Source organism: Odontesthes bonariensis, chromosome 13, assembly GCF_027942865.1.
Source record: "Odontesthes bonariensis isolate fOdoBon6 chromosome 13, fOdoBon6.hap1, whole genome shotgun sequence".
Classification (NCBI taxonomy): Eukaryota; Metazoa; Chordata; class Actinopteri; order Atheriniformes; family Atherinopsidae; genus Odontesthes; species Odontesthes bonariensis.
The window spans coordinates 16,676,216-16,699,012 of NC_134518.1; the positions used below are offsets into that span (position 1 = coordinate 16,676,216).

The 22,797-nt window shown below is 38.7% G+C and overlaps 3 protein-coding genes and 1 long non-coding RNA gene across 6 annotated transcripts; 2 read left to right on the plus strand and 2 right to left on the minus strand.

The window, feature by feature from the left end:
- Positions 1-1,632: 1,632 nt before the first annotated feature.
- Positions 1,633-5,152, minus strand: LOC142397650 (uncharacterized). The gene is made up of 9 exons (XM_075481189.1): positions 3,860-5,152; positions 3,688-3,780; positions 3,504-3,608; positions 3,282-3,391; positions 2,994-3,185; positions 2,749-2,911; positions 2,317-2,482; positions 2,051-2,145; positions 1,633-1,947 (listed from the first exon to the last, which is right to left on the minus strand). Exons 1-9 carry the CDS (start codon positions 5,142-5,144, stop codon positions 1,862-1,864), a joined length of 2,295 nt encoding a protein of 764 aa, XP_075337304.1. The 5' UTR covers positions 5,145-5,152; the 3' UTR covers positions 1,633-1,861.
- LOC142397651 (cis-aconitate decarboxylase-like) lies at positions 2,894-11,976 on the plus strand. Of its 2 annotated transcripts, XM_075481191.1 has the most exons (8): positions 2,894-3,215; positions 5,745-5,783; positions 6,814-6,976; positions 7,423-7,477; positions 7,965-8,152; positions 8,659-8,751; positions 9,665-9,870; positions 10,366-11,976. In XM_075481191.1, the coding sequence occupies exons 3-8, from the start codon at positions 6,959-6,961 to the stop codon at positions 11,291-11,293; spliced, it is 1,488 nt and encodes a 495-aa protein (XP_075337306.1). In that variant the 5' UTR covers positions 2,894-3,215; positions 5,745-5,783; positions 6,814-6,958; the 3' UTR covers positions 11,294-11,976. The 2 variants fall into 2 exon arrangements, with proteins under 2 accessions (XP_075337306.1, XP_075337305.1); XM_075481190.1 differs by lacking the exon at positions 5,745-5,783.
- Positions 5,161-9,287, minus strand: LOC142397652 (uncharacterized). Its single transcript, XR_012772719.1, has 4 exons — positions 9,214-9,287; positions 8,637-9,004; positions 5,444-6,895; positions 5,161-5,356 (listed from the first exon to the last, which is right to left on the minus strand). It is a non-coding gene; the product is annotated as an uncharacterized LOC142397652 (long non-coding RNA).
- A 3,080-nt stretch (positions 11,977-15,056) lies between the features above and the next one.
- Positions 15,057-17,369, plus strand: LOC142397255 (L-threonyl-[L-threonyl-carrier protein] 4-chlorinase-like). Of its 2 annotated transcripts, none has more exons than XM_075480598.1 (7): positions 15,057-15,117; positions 15,587-15,754; positions 15,961-16,222; positions 16,311-16,402; positions 16,605-16,744; positions 16,856-16,960; positions 17,064-17,369. In XM_075480598.1, the coding sequence occupies exons 2-7, from the start codon at positions 15,625-15,627 to the stop codon at positions 17,148-17,150; spliced, it is 816 nt and encodes a 271-aa protein (XP_075336713.1). In that variant the 5' UTR covers positions 15,057-15,117; positions 15,587-15,624; the 3' UTR covers positions 17,151-17,369. The 2 variants fall into 2 exon arrangements, with proteins under 2 accessions (XP_075336713.1, XP_075336714.1); XM_075480599.1 differs by having other exon boundaries at positions 15,070-15,117; positions 15,584-15,754.
- Positions 17,370-22,797: the final 5,428 nt, after the last annotated feature.

Below are 22,797 nucleotides of genomic sequence, written 5' to 3' on the forward strand. Positions count from 1 at the left end.
CATAAAGGTCAAAGAAACAGAAAAAAATACAAACAATATCAGTAATAAGACATTCAATGAAAATGTTTTGTTTGTTTGTGAGATTTTATATCAAGCTGTTTTAAAAAGGTGTAACGTCGCCAATGTTTCTTTGTATACTCCATGTTTGATGGGGTTGTTCATTTGACTTGATCATCTACCCTATTTCTATTTAAACTCATCATTCATAAGAAAATAAGGCAAACATTCATTGATTGTGTTGGCATGTTAAACCTGTTTTTGCTTGCAATATACTAAACAATGATGTTTGAACTCATTCTTCCTGGTGATTATTCCTCCATTTTGACTTTCCTTCACTAATGAGATGTTAACTGTTTCTTGCTTGTAGTTTATTGAGTTTATTGAGGAAAAGTTGTTATATGCAAACATAATGCAAACTTTGCCGTGTAAATTGGACTTGACAATAGCTTATTTGTGGAGCTTGCTCTTTATTTGGCTTTTAGGGAAGAAGTACATAAATACATGGGTGACATCGTCATCTGCATACATTTGACACTGAATGTCCGACACAGCTATCTGGTTGGTCATTATCATATAGGCACAAAAGCTAAATTGTAACTTGTGGTTTGACCATTTTGCAATTTTGTCAGGTTGATATTATACCCTTGACTTTGTCCTGTTTTACTTTTAATTTTCATCGTAGAGCCTTTTCATTTTTTGCAGAAACATGATTCACAGTATCAAATGCCTTTTTTCAGGTCTGAAATGAATGCTCCCATTATCTTATCACTGTTCAATGATCTAGAATAGTTTAAATTGCAAAACGTAATAGAAAGCCAGTTCTGATAAATATTTTGCTTGGAGAAGCTGCATTCTTTTCATGAAAATGAGTCAAATGCGCCGCTGCTAACCTCTCAATAACTCCTGAGATGACAGGTAGATTAGAGGTTGGTCTAAAAACATTGATGGCGAGCATTTGAGAAGAGACAGAAAGTGAAAAGAATGAGAATCAATGAGGTTATTCATTTGACTCTATTATTCACAGTATGTTTATTTAAACTCTTCACCTAAGGTGAAACTGAGGCAAACATTCACTGTGTGACAACATGTTAGGCCTGTACTTTCACAGGAGCATGAACAAAGATATCATTGTTTTAAAGGGTTCTTCCTGATCGTGTATTCTTTTCGTATGGCCTTTTTATTTAAAAACTAACATATTGTCCTTGTTATTCATTAATTACAAAGTAATGTCAGGGGCACAGGCTGAATTATTTAATGAGCAAAAATTTCCATGGTGCTGATAATTTCTTGTTACCATAGTGCTGATAATGGTTATACAGGCTTTTAAAGTAGCCAAGATTCATTTCCTGCTTTTTCTATCCAGTTACAAGATGACAGTGAGCAAAATTATGTACTACCTTTTCTACTACCTTGTAACACAATTAAAACTTTTTTTTTTTTTTTAAATGCTTCTTTGTCTACATTATTGTTAGTAGCTCACCTTAGTTAATTGTGTTACAAACTCTAGGAGCATTTAGATTGGACAAGTAATATTTTAACATTGTTTTTACAAGCAATGATTTGAATCCATTGTCACTGCTAAAGAAAACATAGCTATTTGTAACAGCTTATTTAAGACTCAAAAGTTTCCATCAAATGAATTTATTAATCACGTTATGTAATACGTAATACAGATTGTTCAAGTAGTTATTACACTTAAAATCACAACAAGAACATCCACAAAGTAATGAAGATTATGAAGATACATCATTTCATCCCAACAAGATGTTAGTTTCTAAAAGGAAGTCCACAAGCTGAAGAAGCATATTGTGTAAAAAGTTTTTTAAAAATCCGCTTTCCAAGAAAGAAAATAAGTTGATGATCAAAGCATGTTGCTTTTCACTCTGTCGAAGATCTGTTGAACTTTTAATGCTGGAACACAGCCTTCCCTTACGATACTGATGGTCCCTGCAAAAAGAGTAAGAATGCTGTAAGTGACTGTTTTCCATTAAAAAAAAGGAGAAAGCAAAGGAAGAAAAATAATTATTTTTGGAATCATTTTGAAGTTTACCTTCATCTATTCTCAGGCAATTGACCACTGTGGAAGCAACAACTTCATTCGAATCCCCATCACAGAGGACTCCTTGGATCTTATGTCCCAGTCGACTATGGCAACACAAATGGTATTTCAGACATTTGAACTACACTCTAGTTGCATATTTGATACAAAAAAATTAATTTCACAGAGAAGGAAATAATAAGACAGTAGTACAATACGACCAACTCTCAGCAAGCTTTTCTATTAGGCAAGCTCTTCTGCATAAACACCAGATTTACCTGATAACCATGCTGTGGTGGGTGCTGTCTGGCTCTCCGCTGGGATTAGCTGATGTAATAGCAAGAGGGCCAGTAATATTGCATAAGTGGCCGGTCACTGTGTGGTCAGGGACACGGATCATTATGCTGTCCCTAGTGCCAACACGGTCATAAGCTGGTCCCACTCCTACAAAAGACATTCAAAGTTTAAGTGAACACTGATCATTGATATTTATCAGTGTTAGACAAATGATAAGAAACTCTTTTTTCATATGCATTCTATTTTGTTTCTTATTTTTCCCCTTTATGAATAAAATAGAAATGTATATGGGTCAAGAGTACCCAGCACTTTCCTCCTGTTTCCGAATGTCATTTTGTTCAATTCTGGAGTGTTATTTTCAATCATTTGGAAACAAGTAATTTATTCAAATGGAGGCTCCATGGGCAACATACCGAGTCTGTACAGCCAGTCTCCTTTGCTAACGATGCAGCTTATGCCTCCAGGATACACATTCTTCATAAACTCCCACAGCAGAGGACTGAAAGGAGGCTTGGCTGCCACCAGTTGCTCCACACACGAGATGCAAATACATATAGGCTTCTCTGCTGGTCTGTCCTGGGACACAATTTGGAAATTGAATTAAACGATTTTTCCCATGTTAAACACCAACAAACATTTTTATTTTTTTCTTTCTTACTTTAATGTTGTAGATTTTCTCTATCGCCTCAGGATTCTTGCAGGAGGCTGCCAGGGCATACACAGTGTCTGTGGGAATACCACATACTCCTCCCTCCCCCAGAAGGCCAGCGATTTTCAAGAGACTGCTGGTGAGACGTGAGTTAGCCACTGGACAGGGTGGCTCTGGAGAAGTTTCCTGCTTCACCTTTTCCTACAACAACACAAAGATGAGGGCATACTGGTAAATATAAGGATGTATTACAGCAGATTTCAGAAGGAAAACAATGTTGGTCTTATCACCACTTACCTTTATCAGGGGAGGGCCCATCGGTAGCATTCTCTGTGAGAAGATGCAGTTTACCAGAGAAGCCAAAGTTCCATATATACAAATGATGGATACCAACGCAAGCATGGCCACTGTAAAAAGAAACAGACCACAATGTTATGCATAATCAGTTTGATTTATACATTACATGTTCTGATGAAAGACTATTTTCATTTCTAATAATTAAGCTTTTTCTATACTTACTTTCAAGTTCATATGGTAGCTGCTGCAGGGTGGAGAGCAGAAAGCACACCAGAACAACCTCCATGACTGTTGTTAAAAACAGCAGGACCAGGTTCCTGTAGGCAGCTGAGACAAATCACGAAATTCAAAAGAGTTCAAAACAAACTTAGAAATACTTCAAATAAAGGAACATAATCAACCTTACCAATCAACATGAGGAAAGCATTAATGAGCAGAAAAGCAATGCCTCCTGCTGTGAAACCATAAGCTGCCTCTGTAGAGAGCTGAAGCTCGTTACCTGGAAAAAAAAACTTAGGGTGAGACTTTGATTCAACTCAAAGAGTTAAATGTTTGCCTTTTCATATATATTGATGTACCTGCAAACCTAAACCAGGTCCAAGTTGCCCATACAACCACATAGATGGACGAGATGACTGACCCAAAACGGCCACCTCCTGTGACTTGCAGCCTGCTGACATAGGCCTGGATGATTGCTCCAGAGATGAGGACCCAGGGGACAGTCATGTGAAGGAGGGCAGGATTCAAACTGGACACTCTTGAATGAAGAGCTGAAAGAGATGCGACCCCATTTGAAAGATAGAACAGAGCGTCTGAGGCCTGGTCAGTTTGGGGCAGCACCTGCTGGTCTCTCTGTTCAGAACGTCTACACTTGAAAGCTATCCTCAGCTGGTCGGTGGAGATGGGCTGTGGTCCTACAGGGATGAGAGACTTTTCTGCGATGGTGTTGATGAGACGTGAGAAGGTGCCATAGATGGAGGCTGCAGTGAACAGGGAGCAAGCTACACCAAAGAAGATGTAATAACTCTGCAGGGGGATCTGGGAGATTGTTGCGACGGTGAGCAGGACAAAGAGCAAGTTGTGGATCAGTTCCAGAACATCCATGTTCAGGCTGCCCACACACAACACCAAGCCTGCCACCACAAAGAACCAGTTTCCCACCATTGCTTCCCTCCCAGAGACCACTCGACTCTCTTCGACTATCAGAGTCGATACCACAAACTCATCCCAGGCCTTGATCAGCCAATATGTGGCATGAAATCCAAACTTAGTTGCATGGTAGCAATCTAGACGCAGATGGGCATAATAGCTGGAGAACAGCTGAGAAACACTGATGATTGATACCCATACAACTCCAAGACCAAATGATTTCATGTACCCAAAGCTGTAAAAAGCAAAGATGAAAGGAGCAACAGAGTCACAGAAGAACCCCAATGCCATGGGCTCAGCATATTTTGTGTTTTTCTTCTTCTCTTGGCCAATACTCAGGGCACTTGTTGAGTTGGCGGTACCCAGCAGGAGAACATTGAAGAGGGGGGTCCCAAAGCCTTTGAGGATGAGGCGCTGAGTAAGACCTTTGGCGAGCAGAGCAGCTGAACCGTATATGGCAAAGATCAGAATGAGCAACTCCAGAACCCCAGAGACCACAAGGGCCCAGGAGCCTGCTACTAGAACGACTGCTTCAAAGATTAAAGTGGCCGTGATGGCCCCGAAAACAAAAGGCATGATGTAGTTGACTGTGGCAGAGCAAAATGCCAGAAGAAAGGACAGAAGGATATAGGGGACCAGACCAGCAATGGCTGACTCTTCTATGGACAGGCATAAATGGCACTTTGTGGAGTCATTCTGAGATGTGTTGCTCATCAAGTTATTAGTGGAAATGTTTATCATCTGATCTGACGCAAATGTTGTTTGATTTTGAAATAAGGCACCATTGTAGATTCGTGTGGCTCCAAAACTGCCCCAAAGAGCAGCATAGCCAATGAAGGCAGTACCACTCAGATGATCGTATTTTCGAAAGGAAAGCAGTCCAGCCACCAGTTGGCAGATACCACCAATCAGGATGAGATGAACACCTGTAAAAAATGTGTAAATTGGAGTAAACCATTATGAGGGTGTATAACTTTTAGAATAATTTCTAGCTCAATTACTCCAGGTTTTACCTGCAAGTATGTTCTCCACTCCAACTGGCACATTGCCAGTGTGAGCTGTACTGAAATTCTGTAGAAGCACAAGGAATGCACTGATCCCATTTGATAACATGCCCAATACTCCTGGTTCCCCATAGAAACTGGCAGGAAACCCATCTGATCCTGACATGGTGTTGTCAAATTGTAGTTCTGAAGAAACACCTCACAAAGAATATACAAATGACAAAGTGTCTATCTTTAAACTCATTTGGTCGGATAATATTTAATAGGGTGATATAATGATATTCTGTTTAAATATTTTATTCATGTACAGATGGAGTTCCTCTACCTTGCTGTACCAAGCCAATCAAAGGTATTAAATGTGGGTTGTGTTTGATTAGATAAAACTGTATCAGTTAAAGCCATTAAGATATGTTGCTTAGCATCACATTTCATTGGTTATTTATTGGTTACACGCCTTTCCAGGTCCATCATCCTGGGACAATTTATTAACATAGCACCTCTAGGACATTACTCACTAATTTCTTGCAGCACTGGTACATCTGTCTGGAAATTTTTGGCTGTGTATCTCAAATAATGACATTCAAATGTTTTTATGATATATATGTCAATAATAACATAATAAACACAGAACAATTTAGCTTGTTAAGTATCTCAGTTTTTGTTAGGATCTCCTTGCTAACACACAAGTCTCATTTGGGTTCAAGTTGTACAGAGAATGATGTATTGATTAGTTTTTAAAAGTAAAATAGTGGCTGTGTGTTAAAGGACATTTTACTTGACAAAAGTCTTTCTTTAAAGCAAAAATTTTACTGTTTCAAAAAACGCAAAAGTCAACTTCATTCAACTTATCCATTCAAATGAATTTGAGCAAGTGAGTAGACAAAGTATTAAATAGCAAGTCATCCTTACAGTAATTTAAATACTTTGAATCAAAGTAATCATTATCTACCCCAGAGAAATTTTAAAGTAAATGTAGGACTTCATCAGCAATCTTTTATTCAACACTAAGTCTCACACATTAGTTTTATGTAAATAAAACCTCCATATTAAGACTGTTAATTACCAATGGCGTGTGTTTGAAAAGCTCACATCAAAGAAATATTCAGATGTGCAAGCAAAAGGGAGAAATTAAATTAAAGCCTTACTTGGTCAAGATGCTTGAAAGATGAAATGCTGAGTGATTCTGATGCAGGGATGCAGGTTTGTCATGAATAAGACTTACCTATTTGTAGGAGGAGTTTGAAAGAAATTTCTTGACCAACCAGCATCATCATGAGAAAACTACCTCAATGTCCCTTTGGTGATGATCATTCTGATGATTAATAACGTTGAAATGTCTGACCTTCATTTACATACCTGTCCTTCCTACTTCCTTTCAGGTACCTGGGTTATTATATAACCTGCACCATCTCAAGTCAGCATCACCCTGAGTCTCTTGACTGCACAGCAACAGGAGAAACACTGAAGAGAAAAGAAGTTTACTTTTTGAAAGCAAAAAGGCAACGTGGTAAACCCAGCAAAGCAATGATGTTCGTGCTACAGGTAAGACTCATAATGCAATTCCAAAATGTTTTAAATAGACAAACGGATAAATACTCTGCTCTGTCAAAGGTTAGTTTGATACATTATATTTTGACATATGATTAGCTTAATTCCATGGTGTGTTGGAATTATTGATTATATATTAATTCATTATTCCATTTTGTGGACTCTTCGAGTTGCAATTGATAAACACTCCAAACTCAATTCTGAGTAGCTTTTTGAAAGAAGGGAACACATTCAGTATACTGTAAAACAGTTTGACACAAAAATCACACCAGCACATGACATCTGAAGGGAGCCAATGTGACACTGATTTAACTTCATCTTTGCTGGACAAAAAATTCACTGCATGTTTCCTCAGTGACACAATCAGATCAGCCACTGATGTGAGGTGTTGATGTGTTGATGTGTTGATGTTTCCAACCCTCTATACTTGCTCTCCACAGAAAACCCTAAGACCTGCGTGCGCTATCAGGAAAATGCATAATTCTGCTGTAGAAGGTAGGTATTTGTGATTGGCAAATAAAGACAAGATTATCAAACTTAGCTGAAATAACGATATAAAAGTAAACTGTTTTAGCTATCTTAGTTTAGATTGCTTAAGAGGAATGTAAGGCTCTGCTCAAATAACAGTGAAAAATGGGTTAGTAAAAGGACATTACAGCAGTTGAAGGTGTCTTCTAAAACTTTAACAATTTTAATCTTAACTACAAAAATATAGACATTATGTAACTATAATGGCGAGACATTTCTCTTTTGGTTTAGTATCAAACAATTATAAACATTCCCAGCTCAAGTTAATTTGCGACTAAGCATGCCATGACTGAGTAAAGGTCTACCAAGTCATATTGTTAGACGTGTTGCTCATTACAGAGGTATGCTACAGAACAGGAAAAAGTTTGACACCATCATTCGGCACTATATACATAAAAACTTGATTTAATTGCAAGGAATTCAGGTTCTATTATGTGCTCCTTTTGTTCGGCAGTCTTGAGGCACCCGGCCCCTGAGGACACAGTTACAGCAAGTTTTGGGAAATTCATAAGTGAGGTGAATTCGCAGCACCTGTCCTCTGTGGTCCTCCACCGCAGCAAAAGGATGGTGCTGGACAACATCGGAGTTGGTCTGATTGGTAGCACTACTGAAGTGTTTGAAATGGCCCTACAGCACTGCCAGGTGAGACAAAGTTAAAGAAAATATGACAGATATCCTTTTTCTGTTTGATTAAAACCTCATATGATAAGGATCATTGTCGACTTTTTGAGAATGAAGAGCTGCTTAAGGTAGACATTTAATTTCTGTTTGTTTGTTTGTGAGTGCATGTGTACGTTTTAGCTCATGTTCGGCACACATAAATCTGTTGACACATTATGTCACATTACGGGTCTCTCCATTTTAAGAAAAAAGTGCAAGAACCTATTCATGTGATTAAATTTTGAGTTTGCAACATACCTGCAGCATCATAAGGCAACATAAGCTATCAACATATCAAGAAAGAGTTTTACACATTTTATTAATGACCTCTGATGATAAATGGCGCCCGTCCACACACCCCATACAAGTACAAATGCAGCACTGTACATTGTGTGAAAAGGGACACAGATTACAACATGCCTGCATTTTGTATGTGCATGTCCTTGTGATGGCTGTCCACATTTACCTGTACATGTCTTTTCCTTTAGCGCATGTATGGCCCTGATAACATCAGCTCTGTGTACGGACGCGGGGGCGTCAAGCTCTCCCCAACACTGGCAGCTTTTGTCAACGGAGTGGCGGTCAGTATGAAAATATCAACCCACTATCATACCAAACTACAGGTATCTTATTTTAACAAGGATTTAACCCAACTTGGCAGAGTTGGATGAAAATGCTGAACTGATCCAAAATAAACACTCTATTCTGCCCCCGTTGCATAGGACACACAACTCGACAGATAGCTAACAGATGACTACTGAAGAAAGGGTCGGAACCAAGATGTAGAATCTTAAGTGTTTTACTCCTTGTTTCTCAGCAACCAGTTCTGTGAAACTTAACACACAATACAGAAAATATCTCTCAGTAAATGTATACAGAGAAGGAAATAACGTTCGTTGCTAATTACAATGCTCAACGAATGACTTACATTAAGTAACTTGAATTACAGTTTCCCTAAGCACATATCTGCATCCTAAACACATATCTGCTAAATATTCCTACTATTAAACATAATACATTCATTTCTGATCAAATGTACTTACAAACGATGGTGTCTGTGGCATTTCTGACCGTCAACAAAGAAGAGCAGTTGTGAACTGAAGCTCACGATTTGAATTCAAAAACCCAAGTGCTCCACCTCCTCATTAATTCTGACCTTGGGCGCATTACCTCCAATATCCACAATGTGGCGCCAAACTGCAACTACAACTGACCACAAAATATACACCACAAATGGCATGGCATCCATAGGTGACATTACACACTCATTTGCATTAGTAGCTCGCATCGCTTCCGTCTAAGCCACAATAGACTGTATTGTGCTCCGTTGATCAAACCTTTGAAGCCAAAGCCGAAAATCCGTCATCCTCAAAAAGACACGGGGATTCCTATACCATTTTATTTCAAGTGCAGCTAATTGTTTGTTTATGCGAGTAGCATGCAGAAGTAATAATATTGAAAAGAAAAACAACTCTTCATTAACTGTTTCCACAGACTCACTCCATGGACTTTGATGATACGTGGCACCCCGCAACTCATCCCTCAGGAGCTGTCCTTCCCGCCGTGTTAGCTCTCAGTGACATGATGCCAGCTAACAATAAACCTAGTGGCCTGGACTTCTTACTGGCCTTCAATGTTGGCATCGAAATCCAAGGCCGCCTTATGAGGTTCTCTAACGAGGCCCACAACATCCCCAGGAGGTGAGGGCATAAGTCTTTTAAGACTGACGTCTACCTATATAAACATAATTTTATTCTGGAAATTTTATTGTTAGATGTTGGGAATCTCTTTTTTTTTTCAATTAAATCTTGTTAATGCATTTAGTTTACATAGAGACTAAAGCCGTAGACATGAAGGTGTGAAGTATTTTCTAGAGTTTTATTTTCTTGTAAGTGAGAAGTAGTTTTATTAGTATTGCTGTAAAAAATGCCACAAATACTTGAGTTGTTTTTCCTGTACGAAGTGCAGCAAATTAAAGCTGTTTTCCATGGTTGTATTTTAGAGGTGTGTTTGTCACTGTACTTCACTGTGTGCCAGTTCTAGTTCATATTAATTCACTTTATATCAGCATGCCATGTTCATGTCCTCTACACAGATAGAAATGAGTGCAACATTTAATGCTCATAATGTTCATATATTAAGAGTGTATATACTGAATACCTGACTAAAGTGTCTCTGTCTGTCCCTCTCAACAGGTTTCACCCTCCCAGTGTGGTAGGTACTATGGGAAGTGCAGCAGCCTGTGCTCGCCTCTTGTCCCTGGATCCCTCCCAGTGCAGTCATGCCTTAGCTATAGCTGCTTCTTTAGCTGGAGCCCCAATGGCTAATGCTGCCACTCAGTCTAAACCCCTTCATATTGGCAATGCTGCCCGTTTGGGGCTTGAAGCAGCTCTGCTGGCCTCCAGAGGTCTAGAGGCCAGTCCTCTGGTCCTGGATGCTGTTGCAGGGGTGGCTGGCTTCAATGCTTTTTATGAAGATTATGTTCCGCAGCCTTTAGAATCACCCAATGAAAATGGCCATATGTTCCTGCTAGAGGAGCAGGACATGGGCTTCAAGCGCTTCCCCGCACATCTGGGGATGCACTGGGTGGCAGATGCTGCAGCCTCGGTCCATAAGCTTCTTGTAGGACTTGGTCCCGGTAAGGTTTCCTCAGCTGATGTCCAGGACATCCTGCTCCGAGTCCCCCAGTCTAAATACATCAACAGGCCTCTCCCTGAGTCTGAGCACGAGGCACGCCACTCCTTCCAGTTTAATGCTTGTAGCGCTCTCCTGGATGGTGAGGTGACGGTGCAGTCCTTCACCCCAGCTGCCATCGACCGCCCTGAGCTGCACGCCCTGCTGAGCCGTGTCCGCATGGAGCATCCTCACGATAACCCTGCTAATTTCAACATCATGTATGGTGAAGTCCAGGTGACACTCGTTGGGGGAGACATTCTAAAGGGGCGTTGTGACACCTTCTATGGTCACTGGCGTAACCCGCTGACCAATGAAAGCCTGAGGAAGAAGTTCACAAACAACGCAGAGGTGGTGCTGCCATCAGAGAAGGTCGAGAGACTGATCGAGGTGGTGGAGGAGCTGGACAGACTTGGGGACTGCAGGGCCCTTCTCTCACAGCTGCAATGAAGATTCACACACACAAGAAGAGCAACATTTTAGATGATATTAAAAGACAAAGACATTACACAGAAATGACAGTTTATACAATATATGTGCCAGGTGCTCTTGGGAATGCTGATAATAGTTAGACACAAATATCTGGTTGCACACAATATTTGCACACTTAAGTAAAACAACTGTTTTGTAGTCATCTGGGAAAATTATGCAAACAAAAAACACTACATTCAATCCCCTAAAAGCCAAAATTGTAAATTAAATATTACAAGATTATTCTACTGCTGAACACATTGCTCTGCTGTTAAGTGGTCACCATCATGCTGTATATAGTAAAGGATTAGGATTTCTCATGTAACTCCAAAAGGTGTTTTCTTCTGTGCTTGATGTATTTACAATAATTTTGAGGATTATATACGGGTAGTATTTGGGTGATGGAGTGGGGCAGTGGTCCTACTGAATCACTGCATCATAAAAAACTCTATTGGATGGAAAATACAACTGCTGCTTTGCTGCTAACATGTATGTCGACCGAAGGTCTTTGTTATACTGAATCTTGCAAGAACTAACTCGATACCTTCAAAGGGGTGATTGTGGATGACTGTAAAAATGTGTATAACCTGTCATATATCAATTTGTTCATTCCAACATTATATAAAAGGGAGGCAATAAACTATAAGCTTGTATATTTGAAATTGTTGTTACGTATGATTTGTATTGAACATTTTTTTTATTCAACCCTTTAATAATAACAAATGCCGAAGTGAAACTTTAGACTTGTTACAAAACAGCTTCCTAAAACCAGTGATTTTTTTCTTACTCTTAAGGTGATTGTTACAAGTACAAGCATTCAATAAAAACACTGAGGAGCTTAAACCTTTGTTGTCAATTACATCTTCATTACTTGTATAAATGGTGTTAAAGCCTTAGAATGAGGACACGGTGAATGATGTCATACTGATGTCATTTCGAAATTTACAACCATAAAGATATGCCATTTGCTCTGAAGTTGTAGCAGTAATATTCAAGTCTGTCTCGATTTTTCTGGACATTATAGCCTGTTCCATACAATCTTGTGTCCACCTGTCAAGTCACTGTTGTCGGGTAGAGTTGCCTGAACAGAGACTTCAAAAAAGCAGTAAACTGCTCTACCAAGTGGTGAATCTGTGCTTCTCAGAAATACATCATACAGCTGCGAATCAGAGGGTGTGGCTCTCCATACTTCCAGCTCACAGCCATGTTGATCTCTTGTGTAGGCAAACTGAATTTTAAGGAGCAGAATATCAGACATGGCACAAGTACCACGAGCACACGCTGCAGTAAGAGAGGGAGATGCACCAGCAGGTGGCGCCACAGTAATACCAGTTAGTGTTTTAAGGTTTTGTACTTGTGTCCACACAAAAAAGCACAAATTTAGTCATACACGCAAGCTTCAAAGCCTTTGTATAATTTACAACTGCAGTCTAATGCAAAATCAAACCTCCTTAAAATAATCTTTTAAGGAGGCGATACACACACCTAAGTGCAGTATGAATTTTTCCTCTTCATCAAAATACTCAGTTGTTTCTTCCCTTGTTCCACTGTCCTTACATCCAAACACCGGTACTTGGACGTATTTTATAAATACTGATTTATTCAAAAAATTTCACTGTATGTTATGGGGTATTACACGGAAGTGTCGGGAAGTTCCACTTTAAATCATTTGCTTTATGAGTGGAATGCCTCAACATCTAATCAGGCGCAGAATAACTTTAATAACATTTGAGTACATTTCCTGTGTACAAAACGGGTGCACTGAGTTGAGAAAAAATGTGTGAAGTTCATTATCTTTGGGTGGGTTGTGTGTAATTACAGATTTAAGGATCATGTTGGATGGACTTAATATCAAACGTAAAGGCAATGCAGTTGCAAATTAAACTTACTCTAGAGAACAAATGATCTAAAATAAAGCTTCATTTAGAGCCTAATTTTAATAAGTTATACTCCTGATTATACTCCTTAAGTTACTTAATTGGTCATTTTCACAGCTCAAGGTCTCTTCCAAGAATTTAGAGTATCATGTGTGACAAACACATGCTGCAGCTTCCTTTGTTAGAGGAAACACCTTCAAACGTGGAAATTGATATCCACCTCTGGAATAATGAGCAGCACCAGCTCTGTGGCAGAGACAATTGGACACAAAGTGGAGACAAAATAAAGCTGCAACACCCAATCTGTCCAAGTCAACAACAACTTGGTAACAGTATCATCTCATTTCGATCTGGATTGACTTCTTCTTTATGTAGTGATTGTAAACATGTGATAGAATTTGTTTTCACACCACTTACCATGCAGAGTTGACCATGAATTGTGTTTGCGTTGATTGCGTTGAAAAAAAGTCCGATAAGAAAAGACAAATTGTTGATCCATTGTTGCTTTGGAAAGGATTTCTGCAAACATTTCCTGGTCACTGGTGAAATCGTTTGAACCAAAACTAGACACACATCAGCACAACAATAAAGATAACCAGTGAATGATCATGGGGGTTTTCCTCTTTCTATTATTTTCCCAGCACAGTAGCAATTTCCTGCTACAAAGATTGCTTAGCTTTTCTTGGTGTTACCACACAAGACACAACCAAGTGACATTTTCCATCACTTACATGCACAGTTCAGATCTGATTTACAAAAGAAACTGATAAAGTTATCTAATAAATTAACAACAGTGCATAAACTTTTTCACACAGCAGTTGCAACTTCTCACCTTAGTCACACAGAACGGACAAGGCAGGGTGGACCATGAAGACAGTGAAGGAAATGTCAAAGAAATGTTCGATTTTTTTTGGTTGATGAGAATCAAATCAGTCTCTTTTAAAGATATCACATAAAAGTTAACAGAACAGTTACAGCCGGCAAAAGAAAGTGAGACAAGCTAAAATCTGGTCCAGTAGTATGAAACATTATTATTCATCGATATTGTTTCACAGTTCCTAAATTTTCTGAGTTTACAGATTGCTTTAAAGATATCACCTAAAAATCTATCATTTTCTCCTAAAAGCAGATGAAGAGAACCCAGTTACCCAAACTTTGGCCACAAATAGACATGCAATATAATTCTCAATGATAAATAAATGACCAAATCCAATATTTTGTCTCATTTGTTAAACTAAGTTTTCATTATGGACTGACATTAAAATATGATGGTTTTGAGTCATATCATATTCGTACGATAAATTGAAGATTTTTGAGGACAACACATTTTCTCTGTACCAATTCTGTATCCATCTGTTCTAAAAACCTCATCAAACACAATATGGATAAATTATTTTTGCGTGATCATTCATCGTTCTTTCACTCTCTGAGTCCCTGACAAGGAACAGAAAAGTTTATTATAAGATTGTGGTGATTGGGAACTGTATGGATCCATCAAAGCTCATTTTAAAAGACGGAAAAAAAGTGGTCCTTATTTCTTGGAATCACAGTACCTGTTTCCTGGTGATCTTACATAAGGAAGTGTTGATAGCATGTCTGACAAGTATTTCCTGAAAAGAAAAGGTTTCGGTTGACTTGAGTCAATGCTTTAATAGCCATTCCACCTGGTAAAGACAATATTGCAAAAGCTGTCTACACCTTCCAGGTCTGGCGTCATAGAGTCAAAGATTTTCCTCTTTCATTCGGTCTTCCAGGAAATGTGTTTGATATATGACAAGACTATGGCATTTGAATACATTTTAAGATGCTGACTCAGGAGTAGGAGTTTCCACGGGGTGCTCTGTGCAGTATATATAATCTCAGCCACAGAAGAGTTCTGCAGGGCCCAAACTCATTCAGAGTAAGAGAAGACTGCACAGCAGACAGGTATGGAGACAAGTTCTGCAGCAGTTATTGTTTATTCCGATGATCAATTAGCTTCAATAAAAATTGAAAAATTCATAAAGTTGCAACAAGTTTGCGCTTTAAAGACAAAATTTAGAAAATGGAAATGTTTGCAGCTTTGTTGTCTAAGTGCGGGACTGTTTTCAGAATCTGCTGAAACAGGGATGGTGTTGTTTACTAGACTGGTTTTAGTCAGCAAAAACAAACAAAAAAAAAGACTAATAATCGCACTGGTAATGAGGTGTGGGCTTGGGTTATATTGCTCTGGAAAGACAAGTTCAGTATGTGTGACTGTGGTTTTCTCTTCAGGACTTCAGGACAGGTCAGCACAGGGCAGCATTCATTTTTATGTGTTTATGAACCCAAAGGAAAACAGCATAAATACTGAACTATTAATGAATTTTACCACTGCTTGACTATCCTTTCTCTACGTTGTAAATTTTGGAAGCAGAAAGCCTGAGGCCTCAGCAGTGAAACAGCCCAACAAAGATGACTTCATCCACAGCTGAACTACAAGAGAGCTACAAGCAGCAGGGCTTCCTCTCACCGCTGCCTGTGTTGAATGAGACAGAGCTGAGGGAGGCCCGACAGGCCTTTTCCAAGATGGAGGAGGAATTTGGTAAGGAGCATATAAAGTTCTATAATTGTCTTTTATTGTTCTTGTCTTTTTGTCCATCCTCAGTAATGATAACTTCCACATACAGTAGTTTTGCTTGGGTATTAATTCTTCATTACTGCCTCGTGAAGTCATTATAAATAAAAAAGAAAGAAAACCTGAGATTTTTCCGATTTAATACATTTGTTTTGTACTTGTTGCATCCCCAGGTGTAGAGTACACTCAGTACAGCCTCCACAATGTTCATCTTCAGTATCCGTGGGCGATGAACCTGACCAAACACCCCCGTATCCTGCAAGTGATCCAAGCCATCCTTGGGCCTGACGTCATCCTGCTGGACTCCCGCTTCATCTGTAAATACCCGACACTCAAACCAGGTCACACCCAGGAGAACGAAGAGAACAGAACCAAACCTGATGGAAGTGATGGAGAGAATGGACTTCCATATGTGGCCTGGCACCAGGATATGAGGTGAATCCGACTTTCTAAAAGGAAAGAATGTATACTGTTTTTCTCTACTTTTCTTTCTTTTGTCTGAATGTGAGTATTCTGTTCACAGGTATTGGGGTATTGCTGGTGGCCCTGTTCTCTCTGTGTGGCTCGCTCTGGATGACTCACTGAAAGAAAATGGCGCCCTTCAGGTCATCCCAGGTACCTAAGCTGCATATGTACTTTTTATGTAAGCCGGAGTCTTAGCTCAACTGCAGCTGAATAAATGTCTGCTGACTCCCACGAGATTTTTTCATTTAATTGATTAATTTTTTACGAATAAGTGATCTGAATAAAATAGCAAGTAGAAACTGATTATCAAAATCAGAACTCTTCCTCACTGCCATGTGTGCTCTGGATGTAGGCAGCCACTGCTCTGGCATGTTGCCCCATCACCAAGCCACCCGCCCTGGAAACATGCTGTCAGTCAACCAGGAGATCCCAGAGGAGCTGGTGCAGGAGGAGGAAGCTTTGTTCTGCCCTCTGAAAGCTGGGCAGATGTCTGTGAGTTTTTTTTTTTTAATTGACTCTTTTTTTGTATATTCTTTGCTCTATCATCTTTTAAACAGGTCTTTAATTATTTAAGCTGAATGAATCATGATATTATTTGAACAGATTCACGATGGACTTCTTGTCCACGCAAGTGATGCCAACACATCCCAGAGGAGGCGCTGTGGCTTTGTGATCCGTTATGTTCCAACCTGTGCCTACCCCATACAGGTGAGAGGAACGGTTTTTATGGTCTGCTTACAGTTTGGGAGCGTTAGACTTGCATTGTGTATTGATCTGGTTGGTCTTTTTGTTTGAAATGTTTTGCTGTCAGGATCTTGATCGACCCAGGAAATTCAAGGCGACAGAGTTGGCTTGTGGAGTGGACCAGTTCAACAATTTCTCCAACAAAAGCATTTGAATGATTACTGGAGTTTTGACGAAACGTGTTCCTACACTTTATACCAAAACTATTGATTTCTGTTCTATGCTCATCACCAACTATATTTATTTCAAATATCTAACTTTTCAGTATATTCTACAATTTGCAGAAATTTTCTGAAATATCACTGCTTGTTAAACTTGGTTGTTTTAATGTTTAGAAAATGGAGATTCAACTGTAATATATATGTGTCCTGTTTCATGAAGCTTTAAATAAATGTCAAACTAACCTCACAATCTGTAGCCCCTCGTATCGTTTCTATTTTCTTACTCAAAGGGCTTGATGTTTCACAAAATGTTGGACAGCATATTTAGTACAGATTAAAATGGAAAAAAAAAAGTTGGTTATCGAATGCATTTTATTTTGTGTGTGCTAAAAAACACAGAGTTAAGTTGTTCCCATTTTTATCTTTATTTATATTGAGAATTAGTTCAATGCTTTACGGACGTTTTATCAAGATTTTATCAGATATAAAAAATGTTCCCAACCAAACCACTTCCTCTTCAGATTCGTCTTTTTTACATATTTAATGCACGAAGACTTTTAAATTGCGTCATAGTATGTTGTTTGATAGTCAAGTAATGTTATTATTTAAAGTACTTGAGAAAGTGTCAGATTTGTTTGTTGATTTTTGAGGGGGTTGAGATTCAATAATTCTGGCCTCCTCTTAGTAACTCACTGAGGTGCAGAAAACAAAACGAATCAAGCTTCACAGATATCTCCCTGGACATGTTCTGCAAACTGCTTTTAACGGTCACATACTAACAAATGGTAAAAAAACATATTTAAAAAAAAGATATATGTCTAACCAGTGCATTTACCTGACTCGGTTGAGGTATAGTGTAGATCAATGTCAAAAGAAATTATACAGAAAATCATACAGTATTTCCTTTAATCATTCTTCCCTATTACTGACTTTAACGGTTATAATTTCACTAGGTTTTGACCAGCTCCTTCATAGGGGCGATTTGTGTGATGCACTACCAAACACGGAGGTTTTTATTTTTATTTATTTTTTTAATCTAGTTGCTAAGGCGGGACTGATCTACTGTAGGCAAACTAGTTGTATATGTCATTGTCCAATCAGATTAAGGTTGCGCCTGGTGTTGCCGCACCCATTTGGGGCGATTTCTGTCAGGGTCGAATTTGCACCAGGAAGCTTCCATTGGCATGAATGGTACGTCAGTTTTTTTCAAAAATCCTGCTCCCAATACATTTTCTATCACAACGTGCTTTCGTCATATGTCTGTTGAGCGGGACCATGAACATTCTACGTTGTTATTGTAACATTGTGGTTTTCAATAATGAAAAAAAATATATATTCTACGAAGAAGATAGCGAGTGTCGAGTGCAACAATACAGTAGTGTTTCTGAAAGAAGTACCCTTTAGTCATCGTACTAATGCAAAGAAGGAAGTTTGGAAGAATTTAGCGGGATTTTCGAGCTAGCCTTGCGAGGCAAAGATGAAACCCAGGGCTCCACCAACCCTGTTATTTTTCCAGGTAGTATTTGATGTAGCTAAATAACTTAACCTTTTGTGACCAGTCATTGACTTGTAATGATTTAAATATTTTATATAATGTTGACAATAATAGCAGAATGTATAATGACACATTCATTGTTAATGGTGCAGTATTATATTTAAAAAAGAGAGAAATCTCACATAAGTAAGCTGCACTTAACCATGTTTAACAATTGGTTATGCTTTTCTAAGTCATATTTTCCAAAACTTCAATAAACACTTGACTTGGACACTTAATTGCATTCTTTAGAATGAGAATTGAATGAATCTTATCATTAAGAGCTTATGTGTTTACTTATCTCATAGAATCCTGGAACAATATGAGGAAAATAAATAAATAATGTTTAAGGTGTAATATTAACTGATTGGCAAATTAGCAAAAAATAACAAAAATGTATTAAAAATTATTACAATAAATTATGCTACCTAGATAAATATACCTCAGTCCTATGGACTTTTATAGTACTTATGGAAATTACATGGAAATCAGGAATTCTTTCATTTCACTCGCTAGATTCTATACTTGGAAACTGCATAGATTGCATTGTGCACGTTTATTTTTTTCAATGATGACTGTCTGTCTGTCCCTCCCTCAACACGCAGGCTACTGAAGTTGCAGCGCCAGCGCAGTCTCAGTTCAGCTCAGTTCATGGTCAGCGATAGAGTGCAAGCTAGCTAAAATGAGCAAAAAGCAGCAATCGTTGGAAAGTTTCTTTGGTGTGGGTAAGGGCGAGAAAAGGTCCACCACTGATAACAGTGAACCAGAAAGAAACCCGAAGAAAAAGAAGGGTTCTTTCAACAGGAAATACGACGATTCGTACCTTAAATCTGGTTTCACACAGACCGGTGATTCACATGCTCCAAATCCTATGTGTGTGGTGTGCGGGGACCAGCTGTCGAATGAGTCTATGAAGCCATCAAAGCTCATTCTACACCTTGAAACCAAACTTCCGACACTTAAACAAAAACCCTTGGAATTCTTTGAGCGTAAAAAACAAGAACAGGATTCACAAAAACTCATGCTTAGGACAACTACATCTGTGAACGTGGCTCTGCTAAGAGCCTCAGAGTGGCTTGTCGAATTGCTAAGACAAAGAAGTAGTGTTGTGACGTTCGCGAACGAGCCGGTTCTTTTGAACGGCTCTTTGATATGAACGAAGGGAGCCGAGTCGCGGCGGTGCGGGAGCCGTTCTATTTCTCGTTCTTTTTTTTCTTTTTTTTTTTACTCATGCGTGTTTCACGCAGCTCCCAGGGGACATCTAGTTGCGGATTCCCCCCACATAGGACAACTACGAGTAGGAGGGGTAGGGCGCAGGCAGCTTGCACGTGCCCTTCACATGAGCAGTGAGTGTCTGAGTGAGCACTGACTCTTCTGTATGGGCCTTCGTGGCGCGAAAATAAGCTCCTAAGCGGCGCCACGCCAACACGCGCACACAAAGAACGTGAGGGAAAAGTAATATAGGAATCTAGTCAGACAGTCAGTCACTAGAGAGTAGTATAGGATACTTTGTGTCAAAAAAAGATTTATGGGGGGTAATAAAAGAGTGATTTATGAGGGGGGTAATAAAACGTCATTTGACAGGTGACCTTTTGACCTCCGTATGTCCTGTCACATCAAAGGGTTAGCTCACATCAAAGGGTTAGCTCACATCAAAGGGTCAGCAATAACAAGTGGCTGGTGGTGGGGGTTAGGGGTGGGTGTTAGGGGGTTTCAATATGTTTGAGTAGTAACAGTATTGACAATCAAATCAAATTTATTTGTATAACACATTTCGTGTACAAAACAATTCAAAGTACTTCACGTAAAATAAAAGCAAATCAAGTAAAGTCTTTCATTGTCAGATACACAGAACAACAGAGTCGGGCACTGAAATTCATGACATAAGTACGCTAACAATAAATAGTCAATATAGATACTATAAAATATACATTTTACGTTAATTACTAGTGCTATACTGAACATATAATACACTTAATAGCCTATGCTAATCTAAGACCTATACTAACCTAGAAACCCAAGATAAAAATACAATATTGTGTAATATTGCATGTTGTAGTGCATTTCAGCAGGGAGTGTAAGAAGCATTAAAATATATAAAAGAATATAAAGAGAAACAAATAAAATAATTTAAATTGATTTAAAAACAAGCAACTGTCCAGATAAATTAAAATATATCGTGCAGATTCCACACATAGACACATGAGAAAAGTAATGTTTTTAACCAGGATTTAAAAATGTCTCCATTTGGTGAAAGTTTAATCTCCTCTGGCAGTTTGCTCCACTTGTTTGCAGCATAACAGCTAAACGCTGCTTCTTTGTGTTTTATAAATAAAAAGATGGTAAACTGTCAAGATTTAAAATACTGCGTTCTTGATTGTTTCAAAAAGTATGTAGACAGGCTGTAGATAGTTTAAATGCTAATATGTTAAAGTTTACACGAGACAGTCAGACGATTCAAATGGCATTGTGGCAAATCAAGGAGTGAGTTTCCACAGCAGGGGTCCACGGGAACCTGTCAAAATGGGTGGTTTCAGGGTAAGTGATGAATACAGTAAAAAGGCTGAATTTCCACTCTCATCCCGTAAGGTGACTTGGGGGATGTTGGAGGTGTGATAAGAATCCAGCCTGACTTTAAGAACCAATGAGATGAAAGGAGGGTGGGGGGTTTTGGTAATGGATAAAAACAACCCCACAGCAGGGGTCCACGGGAACCTGAAAAAAAAAAAAAAAAAAAAAAAAGATTATTCAAGAAAACCCTTGAAACAGGAAGCACAAAGAGTTGTTAATGTAACCTCACACCAACAGTATATCTGCATCCGCACCAGACAAGAATAACTCAATAAACTGGCTTATGTTACCCCTCATACTTTATGTTACTTTGCTGCTAAAAGATTTATTTATCTCCAGTTGAGCAGTGTAAAGAACATTCACGCAACATTTAATTAGCTATATTCAATATGATCTGCTGTATTCAATGCAATTTATTATTAATAAAGGTAATCACACACACAGCCAGAGACAAACAACGACAAGTTTTCAGGAGTGCTGACAGTTTTCTATTCTCAGGTAAACTTCATCTCAGGGCAAATACTACCCCAGACAGATTTGTCAGCCTTCTTCAGGTAGGCTACTTCTAAATAGGAGTCTGCACACCTATTAACTAACCCGGGGTGAATAAAAGCTTACAAAAAAAACAAAAAAACCTTATTCATCCATTGTTGTGCAACAACCCAGAAGTAGATCTCCTAGGGATGTTTAGAGTTGATATTAAGAATGATTTAAGTTTTAAAAAAAAATAAAAATAAAAATTTAAAAATAAAAAACAAAGCAGATGTAAAAGAAAAACCCTCCTAACGACATGCAGAGAAATAAACTACAGTCAAAATAAAGTTTTCAAACAGAATTCGAGCACGCTCCTAAAACACCTGAGCACCAAGTTACCCACGAAGTGATCAGAACTGATCAGAAGTGTAAAGAGATAGATGTTCCAGGCAACTACAGGCTTAGAAAAAATTATTTGGAGATAACGGTAAGTCACTCGTCTAGCAGAGTCAGGTTCTCAGCTGTCATCCTGAGAACTACCAATGTCTGATTCTATCTTTTATTCTGAGATCTTGTGAATTTCCAGTTAAACATTTATATCAGATATGTGTAACAGATAGTTAGATGTCCAAGTCACATCCTGCATTTACTGTTACAAAGTTAACTCAAATGTGAACTAAATCTTCAACCTTTTAGGCGTGCAATGCAATTGTCCAACCAGGAACTGTAGAAAATAACCCAGCTTTATGGTGAATTACACCTAAGCGGCACCAGTGTAAAGTATAAGCTTCAATAAGCCAATTCACATATATTACTGCTAAAATAATGTTAATATTGCAACATTCCAAAATAATGGACCTGAATCCGACTTAACGTCTGATTGTAGTATTAGGAGATAACCTAAGTGTACTTAAGATGTTAACCAGCAAACAAGGCCTGAGTTCATTCAGCCTTAAAGACTTTCAGACTCTGCTTATCTCCAGTTGAGCAGTGTAAAGAACATTCACGCAACATTTAATTAGCTATATTCAATATGATCTGCTGTATTCAATGCAATTTAT

Coding starts and splice junctions, on each gene's coding strand:
- LOC142397651 (XM_075481190.1), top strand. Junction 7,478..7,964: donor GCATAATTCTGCTGTAGAAG/GTAGGTATTTGT, acceptor TTTGTTCGGCAG/TCTTGAGGCACCCGGCCCCT. Junction 8,153..8,658: donor TGGCCCTACAGCACTGCCAG/GTGAGACAAAGT, acceptor CTTTTCCTTTAG/CGCATGTATGGCCCTGATAA.
- LOC142397650 (XM_075481189.1), bottom strand. CDS start 5,144: ATGAGCAACACATCTCAGAATGACTCCACAAAGTGCCATTTATGCCTG. Junction 3,392..3,503: donor GCTACCATATGAACTTGAAA/GTAAGTATAGAA, acceptor TTCTTTTTACAG/TGGCCATGCTTGCGTTGGTA. Junction 3,186..3,281: donor TGGGCCCTCCCCTGATAAAG/GTAAGTGGTGAT, acceptor GTGTTGTTGTAG/GAAAAGGTGAAGCAGGAAAC.
- LOC142397255 (XM_075480598.1), top strand. CDS start 15,625: ATGACTTCATCCACAGCTGAACTACAAGAGAGCTACAAGCAGCAGGGC. Junction 16,403..16,604: donor CGCCCTTCAGGTCATCCCAG/GTACCTAAGCTG, acceptor CTCTGGATGTAG/GCAGCCACTGCTCTGGCATG. Junction 16,745..16,855: donor TGAAAGCTGGGCAGATGTCT/GTGAGTTTTTTT, acceptor TTATTTGAACAG/ATTCACGATGGACTTCTTGT.